This window comes from Fragaria vesca, linkage group LG3 (genome assembly GCF_000184155.1).
Source record: "Fragaria vesca subsp. vesca linkage group LG3, FraVesHawaii_1.0, whole genome shotgun sequence".
Taxonomy (NCBI): Eukaryota; Viridiplantae; Streptophyta; class Magnoliopsida; order Rosales; family Rosaceae; genus Fragaria; species Fragaria vesca.
Window position 1 is genome coordinate 20383857 of NC_020493.1, and position 13729 is coordinate 20397585.

The 13729-nt window shown below is 37.7% G+C and overlaps 2 protein-coding genes across 2 annotated transcripts; one reads left to right on the forward strand and one right to left on the reverse strand.

The window, feature by feature from the left end:
- Positions 1-862: 862 nt before the first annotated feature.
- Positions 863-4311, forward strand: LOC101299753 (eukaryotic translation initiation factor 2 subunit beta-like). The gene is made up of 10 exons (XM_004295961.1): positions 863-920; positions 1895-1944; positions 2415-2523; positions 2625-2677; positions 2758-2812; positions 2922-3013; positions 3102-3247; positions 3597-3739; positions 3892-3977; positions 4234-4311. The coding sequence occupies exons 1-10, from the start codon at positions 863-865 to the stop codon at positions 4309-4311; spliced, it is 870 nt and encodes a 289-aa protein (XP_004296009.1).
- A 1109-nt stretch (positions 4312-5420) lies between these two features.
- Positions 5421-6399, reverse strand: LOC101300040. The gene is made up of 4 exons (XM_004295962.1): positions 6321-6399; positions 6139-6218; positions 5732-5963; positions 5421-5536 (listed from the first exon to the last, which is right to left on the reverse strand). Exons 1-4 carry the CDS (start codon positions 6397-6399, stop codon positions 5421-5423), a joined length of 507 nt encoding a protein of 168 aa, XP_004296010.1.
- Between the last annotated feature and the right edge of the window lie 7330 nt (positions 6400-13729).

Below are 13729 nucleotides of genomic sequence, written 5' to 3' on the forward strand. Positions count from 1 at the left end.
AATATCAATTAAGATACCCACCAAGGAAATGCAAGCTTGTAAGCAAGTATGTTGTTGGTTTTGAACATAGATCCTTCAAAACATAATAGTGTTTTGTTGTTTTCTCACAATCTTGTATCTTCGTAACAAGTAAGTAGGTCTTGTAGTGTTTGTATTATCATATCTTCATCACCGTCGGTGAATTATTTAACTAGTTCATCGCATCGAGAACAATATATGTCCACTCAAATCATCAAAAATTTAAAAATGGTCGGACTATCTATTTCGAGTGAATTGGACTCATCAAATATATGAAATCATCATGCATGACCTGGTTTCATGGAAATTTCTTCCTTGAAAACATAGTTTTATGGAATTTGATTTCAACTCTCAACCGCACACAACACTTTGTATGTTATATTTCGCTTTGGAAAATTCAAAAGCTAATTGGCAAAAAGAGGCAGAAGGTTCTGCGAAGTGAAGAAGAGCACATTGTCCATATAAAACAAAGAGCTCTATTCCCCACTTTGGACTAGACAAAGACGACCAATATCGATCGCCTTCAAGTCTGTTCAATTCTCAGAAAACGAAATGTTTTAGGGGAAGAAATTTCCAACCTTGGAGAGTAAAGCCAAATTGGAAGGTGGAATGATGTTGGGAAAAGCTTTGACCATCGAATGAATTCAAAAGAGAAAGCAAGAAGTTGGATGATCAAGGTTCTTAGAACATCTCCATTCTGCTTCTCGATCAAAATGATAATGGAAGCTAACATCAAGCTCAATATAGTGTTGTGTTTCACTTGGTTTAATCTTTCCAATGAAGAAGGAGCGTTTGAAGTAGTAGCTATCAAGTAAAGAGTGGATGTTTTCCACGTTAAAAGGTAATGGGTTGCCACAATCTCATGTTTAGCACTATTAATAATCAAGGCTTTGTTAGGCCAGGTTAGTGTTGAGTTTGACACATTCATGAGACAAATCTTAAGAGGTACGTTTACTGTTACTTTACAAAGAAATGTTCAACATGCCACGATAAAATTGCCTAGGCCATGAAAATGACATTTTTAAGCTTTGATGAAAAATATGAGGTAAATCTTAAGAGGTACGTTAACTGTTACTTTACAAAGAAATGTTTAACACGACACAGTAAAATTGCCTAGGCCATGAAAATGAACAAAAAAAAAAAAAAAATAACAGTACTTATAGTCATGATGAGGTTTCAAATCTAAGTTTATTGTGTATATCTGGGCCTGAAGCGGCCGCCTATTCCTGCTCATATATCAGGAGTTTCAATACTACATATTTTTGCTATATGAAAGAAAGAGAACATCTTCAGTATATAACGTGTATCTTCACATACATACATAGATGGTGGGGATTATAGGAAATAATATAGAAACATGGTGGTCAAACATATGAATTATTATGAACGGTTAAAATTACGTCGTGTATAAAAGAATTTTCAATGAAACAAGTTGGAAAATGAAAAATTGCCAGTTCAAATCAATAGTAACGCGGCATGAAAACGACAGTTCAAGAGAGGGAGGGGGATATTGGCAGGCCAAGCCCACTGTTGCTGCGTGGTGGTCAAGAAACCCAACAATGACAAAAGCTACGATAGAGGAGTATAAATAGCAAAAAACAGTTACAATTTACAGAGAAAGAGTGAAAAGAGATCACAAGAAAATCACAGTCGCAGGGAAACCTTTATTTCAACAATGTAAGCCACTCTAGGTCTTTTATCGTTATAGAGTTATTTCTTGTATAATAATCTCTTGCACTGAAATTGCACGGGGTACTAATTACATTATGTTGAGGGCTTTGAGGCTTTTCTGTTCATTTTCTTGAATCAAGTTGGAAAATGTGGCATTGTTTGTATTGGTTTCAGATAGATTGATTTAATCTCATACGGTTGGCAGCAAACATGGCTGAAGAGAACAAGAATGCAGTGAAGGAGGAGCTTCCAGATGTAAATTCTCGCTCTTTGCTTATTTCCTATATGATTGAGGAATCTTCATGGTTAACAATCTGCTTGGTTATATAAATATATTAGATTTGTCTACAATGTGAGAGAGAGAAGTTGTGTTCTGGTTTTCTTTGGAACTAATCGCGGGATGTTCAGTACTACACATTGAGGCTTCTGATTTTTGGCTCTGAGACCTACGTCAGTTAATATCAAGTGTATGATACTTTTATGGAAATCTTTTTGAAGGAAACTTTACTTTGGAATAATGTGTGCTGGTAGTAATTTAATCTGAAACAATGTTATCTACTTTTCCTAGTAAATAACTTGTACAAGAAGCTAAGAACCCTGTGTAAAGAGGTACGTTTTGGTTGAGGAAACTAGCTACAATCAGATGGTTGGAATTTCAGTTAGCCATGTCTTTACTCTCTAGTCTCGGTTACTGACAATTTTCTGGCTTTATCCTTTTTCTGCAGATTGTCCCTTTTGATCGAACTAAAAAGAAGAAAAAGAAGAAGGTTGTAGTTCGGGATTCTTCAAGCGATTCTGTGGACAAGTTGGCTGAAAAAACAGAAAACCTGGCAGGCAGTTTAAGTGAACCATTGATTACCTTGCAGTGTTTTCCCTTCCAACTATACTATATAGCTGTCACATTTTCGAAGGACTTATCTTTTTCCTCTTTGCAGTTTCTGATGAGGAAAGTACATTCTCTGGTTTGAAAAAGAAGAAGAAAAAGGCAGTAAGTTTTCAAGATTTTCCACTGCCTACAAGAAGATTTCTTGTCCTAGAAATTGGCTTTGATGGTTAATGCGGTTTTAGGTTGAATCCAGTGTCTTGAATGAAGAGGGTGGTGATACAAGGGAAGATTTGGATGGTAAGAGATTGTGCTCTAACATTTGTCTAATGATTTTTCTTGCTTCATACGGGATGTGATTTTGGTTTCTTCCAAATTAAATGTTGAGGTTTGTTTTTTGGGATTTTAGACCATACTGGGGATGAAGAAGAAGGAGAAGGAAGTGCTTTAGGGGACTCACATCCATGGCAAGGGAGCGATCGTGACTACCACTATGAAGAGGTTTGCATCATACAATCTCTCTCTTGACAGTGCTTGTTATATGACTTCATTGTGAATGATTTTCTTTTTCTTTGCATATTCACTGCAGCTTCTTGGTAGGGTGTTCAACATTCTTAGGGAGAATAATCCTGAGCTGGCTGGTGACAGGCGTAGGACAACTATGAGACCTCCACAAGTACTTCGTGAGGGCACAAAGAAAACTGTCTTTGTTAATTTCATGGACTTGTGTAAGACGTAGGTTCTGTTCTCTCATCTCATGAACCAAAACAAACGTTTTTAGTTCACATATCTGATGCTTTTTTATACTGAAATACTGAATTACAATTTTCCAATTTCTAGTCTTGGCGCCTTCTCACGTTAACTTGTTTATGCAAGCTTGTCAAAGTAATGCAACATTACTGTTGATAGGTGGTTGTATAGTTTAATATACTTGAAGGAGCTTGTATGGTTTGTAGGTAGCTAGGTCTAGGCTAATGCATAATATGAGAAAAATAGAAGATTTTGTTGTTTGATCTGATTCACCCTGTGGAATGGAATGAAATGCTTATGTGATCTGCATACCTGCAATATTGTTGAATTACAGGATGCATAGGCAGCCAGATCATGTTATGGCCTTTTTGCTAGCTGAACTGGGGACAAGTGGATCCCTTGACGGTCAGCAGAGGTTAGTTGTAAAGGGAAGATTTGCACCCAAGAATTTCGAAGGAATTCTAAGGCGTTATGTCAGTGAGTACCTCATCTTGTGGTTTCTGTATCTTTTGTTGCCATTCTTAATCTGGAATGGTCTTCCTTGGTTATTCATGCGTTGATGCTTAGCAGTTTTATATATCCTGTTCCTATTGTGTCAATTTTTTCTTATGCCTCTACATTTTTTTCAGACGAATATGTCATTTGCATTGGCTGCAAGAGTCCTGACACTATACTTTCCAAGGAAAATCGCCTCTTCTTTCTCAGATGCGAGAAGGTAACAGTCTTAAACCAGGCTATTAGTTTTCTGATTTTACAAGTTGATAAGTTAAATTAAAATCATCCTAGAAACAGGAATCCCCCATGGTAGAAGACACATAATATATATCAAAAGGTTGTTATTTTCAGCATCCAATTGCCACATCCAGGCTATGGACGGTCTGATATATATTGTGCTACTAAATGATCCATAGCCTGCATTTCCTGTTTGCGTTTGTTCAACATATTAACTATTTGACTGTGTATTATTGCAGTGTGGTTCTGGACGATCTGTTGCTCCAATTAAAGCTGGTTTTGTTGCTCGTGTTGGGCGAAGAAATGCTGGGGCATGATCATAATATAAGCCTCCTGTTTTGATGTCTATTGGAGGACTGCATGGTTTGCTACTATAGTAGTGAACCATTATTGGTTCATTTTGTTCTGGTCGATATGGACATTGAGAAGAAGAAGAAGAGGAGAAGTTTGTGTTGCACTACTATCTACTGACACGCCGTTAATAAGCTTTCACCGCTGATCAAGTATCTGCTGAATAATTAGGAACATTTTATCTGTTCTTCTGCACTATTCTGTCTTTACAATTCTGACTTGGATTACCTAACGTGCTCAAAGGGTGTTGGCAACATAAGTTCATCTTGCCTTGAACCAGTGTTTCCTTTTTTCCTATGATGCACATGTAACTCTTGGTAGAATTAGAGTGAAAGACATGATAATTGGGGTTTAGGCCACCCACCCCACTAACTGAGGTTTAGGAGTCTGCATCACTTCCCTGAGGTGAATGAACCATGGCGCACTGCACCTGGTTAGGTGTCAATCGTACAACCAATTTCTTCAATGTCCTACTTTCTATTTATAGCTAAAAGCTTTCAGTAATGCCTTCAAGAAAATATACTGTGATTTTAAATATTTATGTCCTCCCATAAGAAGTTACAATCAGCTGTTTTTTGACAAGAGACTGTAGATCAGCCTATTGTGTTGTTTCATCTGCCTCTTTCAGGAGAATTTGTTATCGGTCTAGCATTTGCTTCTGAGCCAACCACATCTATACTTATTTCTGTTCTGTAATCAAGTTTCTTTTCACTCTGACCATCCTATTTTGCCAATAACAATCGATGCTAAAGCCGGATGATTCTTTTGTCCTCAGCACTCTTGGACTAATGTAGAAATGTGCCGAAAACCAAAAGAATCTCAAATGCTGCAATAAATTGGCAAAGAGTATGTTTCACCACATGATAGATCTATTATTACTATAACAAGATATTACAAGAACTAAAATTGGTGCAAACAAAATTAAGAGCGTGAATGATGTGCTTGCAGTGATAAAATTGTTGATCTTATTGATAATTTTAACATACAGCACTATAGATGGGTAAGCCTAACCCCATAAAAGAACTTGCATATGGTTCCCATTATTACACATTCACACAGCAGGAGAAAAAAGGTTTCACATGTTGAAGATGGCTATGAAGGCCAAGGTTGATAGTGATGCAACAAATGGTATATACATCTTCTGCTGCACCTTCATCCCACTGCTCTTTTTCCAACTCAGTGTCGAAATACCTGCATTTACAAGACCTCAAATCCATCAGATGATTCATATCACATTCATAGACTACTCATAGGTAATGATCTCATATCATACATCAATCAGGGAATCTAAATTATTTATGCGCGCACTGTATTGAACAATATTACATGTGAAATGTCTGATTTTATGTTAGGAGATGGCTAAAAAAGAAGACAAGGAGTATGTACTTTGATTTTTAGAGCATCCATCATGAATGGTTTGATTAAGCACTGAAACAGTGGCGTTGTTGGCGAACCAGAAGTCTCTTTTGCAAAGGTGGACGCACTTAAGCACATCCAAGACGTGTTGTGCACATCCTGAGGCTGCACTGCAGTATTCTCCTATCTCACTTGGGATCACATCCAATAGTCCTTTCTCTGTCAGCGAAACCGTCTCAAGTGCTGTGCAATTACCAGGGGCCTAATACCAAGGATAGATTGAGAGACACTATGAGCAAGGGAGTGCAATATGAGAAGTTATTCTTCTGCTACTAGTAAGATGGATTATTGTTCTAACATGTCAGATAAAGCAAATATCAATAGATTATATATTATGATATTATCTTGTCATTAGTATGAGTATTTTGTACTCTTACTTTTTTCTGCAAGCAGTAATAAGCACTTCTCCAAGCCTGGAATGGACTTAGATTTACATTGTCCGTCGGGTCTGTTTTATCTGAAAGACCAAACATGATCATGAACAGAAATAATCAATCCTCATTCCTTATACAAAAAATGAGTAAGGAGCTAACAACCAGAGGAAAAATATCGAGCATACTTTCTTTGGCATGAGCATGATGAACTTGAAGTAGAAGGCAAATTCCCAAAGACAAACAAACCAAGTAACCAGTCCTCATTCCTGCAATACAAAGTTTGCCTTTCTTCCAGAAACTTGTCTGATCTGGGTAAAGTTTAGAAGGGAAGGTTTCTACAATATTGAAACATTTATAATCTTAACAAGGGAATGTTTATGCGCTAGGACTGAAGATCAAAAGGGCCATGCTAGCTTAGAGCCAAAAGTTTCATATTATCATCTATGTCGCTTTTAGTATATGCTGAGGATATATGAAGCAGCTGTGGTAAAACCAAGGATCGATAATAAAACATACATATTGTGAATTTCAAGGGACAATGACAACTATAGCTATTTTTGTATGTCCATATGATACAAAGTCACAGACAAAGAGTCCCATTAAAATTTCTCTTGTTAATGCTCACCTTCTTATAATACTAATTAATTTTTCTTGTGTTTTCTTGCTGTCAAAGGATGTGTTTCAGCGTAGTGCTGCCTAACTAAGTTCTTCTCATCCTGGAACAACATACGTCATTGGCTTTGCATAAGTGATAACTCGCAATGCTTTGCACAAGTTTCTTTCAGATAGATCAAGCATCTTGATACCCTGTAGTAATTCGATCTGCTTTTTTTTTTTTTTCCCCGATTGCCTCAAACTTAAGAAGAAAAGAAAAATCATAGTCTATGTATGACTTGCTCGAATTGTCAATTATAACATATTCATCAGTTTGTATTACTCTAGTAGCTGATGCTCTCACAAGTCACAACTACGAAAATTTAGGAACATTCAAATTTGATGGAAGCCAATGCTTTAAGTAATGAATCAAAGAGAAGACCGGGGGTGGAGAAAAATGGGCTATATATGGTCGCTATCATAGCATCTTGTTTCTCTGGCTTTAGAACACGATCGTTCAAAGTCTTGACGTACGTACACTCTTGGCATACAATCAACTTCATCACCATTTCCTTTGAATCGAGCGCCTTGAAACGCCATGACTGGTCCAGGACGTACGCATCAGCATCGAAGCTAAAATCAAGTCCTGTGGATCATTTAATCAATCCCAAAGAGTTCATAACAAATACCTTACATATATGTATATGCTAGAGGAAAGCAACTCTTATTATTTAAGGCTAGCTCGAAATATATACGTATATGAGCTAGATATATACTTATATAAACAGTGCAGTAGTGCTTCCTTACCTGGATAGGGCTCATGTGATACATGATTTGGTGCCTAAAGTTCTCCTTCATTAGACACTAGTTGGAGGCTGGTCTGGTCCCAACCCAATATACATTCATTTACGTTCCCAAATGGTGTTAAGTCAGGATCTCCCTTAAAGAAGACGCAACAATTAGCTAGAACTGATCAACTTTGTAGGATTAATATGAACAATAGAAAACAGTGTAGACAAGAAAATTGATATATATAGGATCATAAATTTCTTTTATGAAGAAAGGAAAGCATGCAGTAAAGAGATCTTACATCTTTGAAATCTTGTCTGTCGAAAACGCATGCTTTAACATGTCAGCAGCCACATATATGGGCAAATGTATTTTGTTACCAAACCTGTGTATTGCATCTGTCAAGCTCATACCACCTGCGCTGTGTCCAACAAGTATTATATTACCTACAATCCTACATACGTACGTACTTAGATTTATATAACAAACAATGTAAAAGTTAACACCAACACGAGTTAAGCTTCTATCTATGAGATCGATCCAGAGGCATAGTACTCGTATACCTTTTCATTCTGGAGCAAGGTGGACAGGAACTGAATGAGAGGCTTGTTATAGATAGTCTTCGAAAGTGAGGTTGTGTTGGGATCAGACTCATGATCAATACCAGCACCTTTGAGATCCATGCATGTCACTTTGTGGCCTGATGCTTCCTGGAATCCCGGAGACACTCGAGTTTGTACCAGCACCAAGCTCCATGCCCTACGCAATGGACTAGAACCAAGTGATGATGATGAGGATTTGCTACTTCAGTTTCTGGGTTTATTGCTGCTCTTAACTCTTTAAGTTTAGACTTTTGGTCCTACGCGCGTGCAGCTCTTAATCCCAGGGGCGGAGTCAGGGCTCAAATTTTTGAGCTGGTTAAGAAGTGTTAAACAGTAATGCGCACTGGTCTCTCTAGACTATATTTAAGATTATCTAGTTTAATCTAGAACTTATCTTTAGTGATCATGTATGATTGTAGAAAAATCTAGATTAAATATAATCTAGTATTGTCTAGAGTGAAGTCATGTCAGTGGAGGTAAACCAATGTCGGTTTAAAACTCTATAAATAAGTATTAAAGTCTTGTATCATGATGTAATCAATCAACCAAGCTATCAATACAAACTCTGTTTTTCTACAACAACTAAATCTCCTCTGTTGCACACCTCCTCTAATTCAAATCTTCCATTTCCTAAACACTCTTTGGCCTAAACACTAACTACCTTACCTTCTAAAAACCATCAGTGGTATCAGAGCAGTTCTGATCTATTCGGGGCGTGTCCACCATGTCATCATCTACCTCCAATAACTCCCTACCTCTTCCAATCTTCTCCGGTGAGAACTACGACTTTTGGAGCATTAAAATGAAGACTTACTTCATGTCTCAAGATCTATGGGACATAGTCGACAGAGGAATCACAACTACAGAGAATCCTTCGGTCGAGCAACTACGTCAAGAGAGGAAGGAGAAGCAAAGAGATGCTAATGCTCTTTATGCCATCCAACAAGCAGTGGATGATGCGAACTTCTCAAGGATCATGGGAGCTTCTACAGCGAAGGAGGCTTGGGACTTGTTGAAAGAGGAATTTCAAGGGACAACTAAGGTGCGCTCTATCAAATTTCAAACTACGAGGAGAGAGTTGTAAAACTTGAAGATGAAAGATTCTGAGATCATTAAAGATTATTACTATCGTCTTAAGGGAGTAGTGAACCAGTTAAGAGCCTATGGAGAAAACATATCTGAAACTAGAGTTGTTGAAAAAATACTAATCAGTCTAACTGAGAAGTATGATCCGGTAGTTACTGCTATAGAAAACTCTAGTGACATATCTCAACTTTCGGTGACTGAACTCATAGGCTCATTAGAAGCTTTCGAAAAAAGATTGAGTAGTCGGGATGATACTCCACTAGAGAGTGCATTTCAGTCTAAACTCAATCTACAATCTCAGAATTATAAAAGAGAAGAAAAGAAGATAAATGATTATCCTAGAGGAGGAGGAGAAAAATCTAAAAATTGGGAAAATAAAAGAGACTTTAAGCAAAGAAGAACTTATCCTCCATGTGGGACATGTAAGAATACCAATCACAAAGAAGCAGATTGCTGGTTTCGCGGTAAGCCAAAATGCCGAAATTGTAATAGATTCGGCCATGTTGAAAAGAATTGTCGGCTCAAGAAGAAGTACCAAGCCAATTTTTCAAAGGAGAATGAAGAAGATGAGCACCTATTCTATTCATGTGAAGCTGCATCTGAGGAGAAAAACCAGACATGGTATGTTGACAGTGGTTGTAGCAATCACATGTCAGGAGATGAATCTATCTTCTCCAACCTTGATACATCAAGGAAGTCACGAGTGAAAATGGGGAATGGCGCTTTAGTGCATACGAAAGGCAAAGGTACTATCTCCATCCAAACTAATTTAGGAACTAAGTGTATTGATGATGTTTTATTAGTTCCTAGTTTAGAGCATAATCTGTTAAGTGTTGGTCAAATGATGGAGAATGGTTATGCTCTATTATTCTTTGGAGGCTCTTGTAAAATATATGATAAAAAAAGAAGGATGATATTTAATGTAAAGATGGAAAATAGAAGTTTTCCTATCCAATGGTTACAAAGGGCCATGAAGGCAGTTGTAGATGATTCATGGCTGTGGCATAAACGCTTTGGCCACTTAATTTCCATGCTTTGAGAACTCTTTCTCAAAGAAAAATGATGAAGGACCTGCCAAGCATAGAGGTGATTGAAGATGTCTGTAGAGCCTGCCAACTCGGGAAGCAGCAGAGACAAGCATTTCCTTCTAGAAGAGCTTGGAGAGCAAAAGACTACTTGGAGCTTGTGCATACGGACGTCTGTTAACCTATGAGGACTCCATCTCTTGATCAAAGCAGGTACTTCATTCTTTTCATTGATGATTATACTAGGATGACATGGGTCTACTTTCTACGTGAAAGGTTTGAAGTTTTCAAGATCTTTCAAAAGTTCAAGAACCATGTTGAGAAACAAAGTGGCCATTACATCAAAGCTCTTAGAAGTGACAGAGGTAAAGAATATACCTCTAAACAATTCAACAAATTTTGTGAAGATGAAGGAGTAGAGCACCAACTAACAGTGGGCTATGCTCCTGAACAAAATGGAGTCTCTGAGAGAAAAAATAGAACCGTGATGGAGATGGCAAGGTCAATAATATGTGAAAAACACTTGCCAAAGACTTTTTGGGCAGAAGCTGTATATACAGCAGTCTACTTGCTAAATAGATGTCCAACAAAAGCTCTACAAGACAAGACACCAATTGAAGCTTGGAGCAACAAGAAGCCATCAGCAAAGCATCTCAAGGTCTTTGGGAGCATTTGCTATGTTCATATTTCAGCTGTTAAAAGGCACAAGTTGGAAGAAAAATCAGAAGTTGGTATATTTGTCGGCTACAGCTCGCAAGCTAAAGGCTACCGAGTATACAATCCAAAAACGGAGAAGCTCATGATCAGCAGGGATGTTAAGTTCGATGAAGCTGCCTATTGGGATTGGGAAAAAGAAGAAGTTATGAAGAACAAATTTGTCCCAACAGAAAAGCAACAGATTACATCTCCTTTGCATTCAAGGGAAGAAGAATTTGAAGAAGAAACTTCAGAATTTCCAGGTACGCCCTCTATTGCTCTTCCATCTAATCAAGAAGAATATGATGTTCCAGAATCTCCACCTAGAAGAGTAAAGTCATTGAGGGATATATACGAAACATGCAATTTTGTATCTTTAGAACCTGAAAGTTTTGAAGCTGCAGTAAAACAAGAAAATTGGAGAAAAGCCATGGAAGAAGAAATTAAAACAACTGAAAAAAAAATCAAACATGGGAACTTGTAGAGCGCCCACCAAACAAAGAGATAATTGGTGTTAAATGGGTCTATAAGACCAAAGTCAATCCCGATGGCTCAATACAAAAATACAAAGCAAGATTAGTAGCAAAAGGCTACTCACAACAGCCAGGGTTAGACTACAACGAGACCTTTGCACCTGTTGCAAGGCTCGACACAATAAGGGCTCTTGTAGCTCTTGCAGCTCAAAAGAGATGGAAAATCTATCAACTTGATGTTAAGTCGGCTTTCCTAAATGGTGAACTCGAAGAAGAAATCTATGTGGAGCAACCGCAAGGATTCATAAAGAAAGGAGGAGAAGATAAAGTGTTCCGGTTGAAGAAAGCTCTATATGGGCTTAAGCAGGCATCACGAGCGTGGAACAGTCGCATCAATAAATACTTCATCAATGCTGGATTCAGGAGGAGCAAGAGTGAGCCAACTCTCTACACCAAAACTCAAGGTAACTCTATCCTCATCGTCTCTTTATATGTGGATGATCTCATTTATACCGGTGATAATGATGAAATAATTCAAGAGTTCAAACAAGACATGATGAGGACATTTGAGATGAGTGATCTCGGCCTAATGCACTATTTTCTTGGTATTGAGATAAACCAAGAAGCAAATGGGATTTTCATATGTCAAAAGATGTATACTGAAAATCTCTTGAAGAAATTCAAAATGAATGGGTGCAAGGCTGTGGCAACTCCACTCATCACTAATGAGAAATTTAAAAAGGAGGATGGCTCTCTGAAGGCAAATGTATCTAGCTATAGAAATCTCATTGGAAGCTTACTTTATTTGACTACAACTCAACCCGATATTATGTATGCAACAAGTCTTCTATCAAGGTTCATGCATAGTCCAAGTCAGATACATTATGGTGCCGCAAAGAGGATCTTGAGATATCTACAAGGTACCATTAATTATGGTATCTGGTACCGGCCTACTTCAAAGACAAAGCTTGTTGGCTTTGAATCAGAATTGTTTGGCTACACGGACAGTGACTGGGCTGGATCAATGGATGATATGAGAAGTACTTCAGGGTATGCATTCACTATCGGGTCTGGCATATTCTCTTGGTCTTCAAAGAAACAAGACACAATTGCCTTGTCATCAGCTGAAGCGGACTACGTTGCAGCAGCAAGCTCGACATGTCAAGCAATATGGCTAAGAAGAATCTTTGAAGACATGGGAGAGAAACAAGAAAATGCCACAAGAATCTTCAGCGACAACAAATCTGCAATTGCAATGGTGAAGAATCCAGTGTGTCATAACAAAACGAAACATATCAAGATCAAGCATCACTTCTTGAGAGAAGCTTCAACAAACAAAGAAATTGAGCTCCACTACTGCAAGAAAGAATTACAGCTAGCTGACATCTTCACTAAGGCACTCGCAAGAACAAGATTTGAAACGCTGCGAAGCATGCTTGGTGTAGCACCAATGCACATTAAGGAGGAGTGTTAAACAGTAATGCGCACTGGTCTCTCTTGACTATATTTAAGATTATCTAGTTTAATCTAGAACTTATCTCTAGTGATCATGTATGGTTGTAGAAAAATCTAGATTAAATATAATCTAATATTGTCTAGAGTGAAGTCATGTCAGTGGAGGTAAACCAATGTCGGTTTACAACTCTATAAATAAGTATTAAAACCTTGTATCATGATGTAATCAATCAACCAAGCTATCAATACAAACTCTGTTTTTCTACAACAACTAAATCTCCTCTGTTGCACACCTCCTCTAATTCAAATCTTCCATTTCCTAAACACTCTTTGGCCTAAACACTAACTACCTTACCTTCTAAAAACCATCAAGAAGCTTAAGCTAAGAAGACCTTTGGGTTGTAAAAATGGCAGAAATGGGAGAAAAAGAAGAACAGCGTAGAAGAAGAAGAAGAAGAAGAAGAAGACTTGCTTGATTCTTTTTTCTGAAAAAATAGCTCTTTCCAGAAGATGCCATTTAGGACTTGGGAGTGTAGCTAGCTAGAGATCCAATGCAATGGCAGTGTTAAAACACAGACGCGCGTGTGCATCACGCGCATGTTATTTTAATCATTTTGACCGTGGCTGGTATTGATTTGAAGTCTTCAGTCGTTGACTTGAGCCAAGGTACAGATCGTGAAACAAACTCACGTACCCAACAAAGCAGAGAATTAACTAGAAAATTGATCGAGTATTATCGATTATTCGGAAGACTCGATTTTCAGGTAAAACCATATATTGTTTCAGAAATGGCTATCACGAACATTAGTTTGAACCCCGTTGCCATATATTGTTTCTTGCCTTCTATCAATGTTTCCGGTATATATATATATAT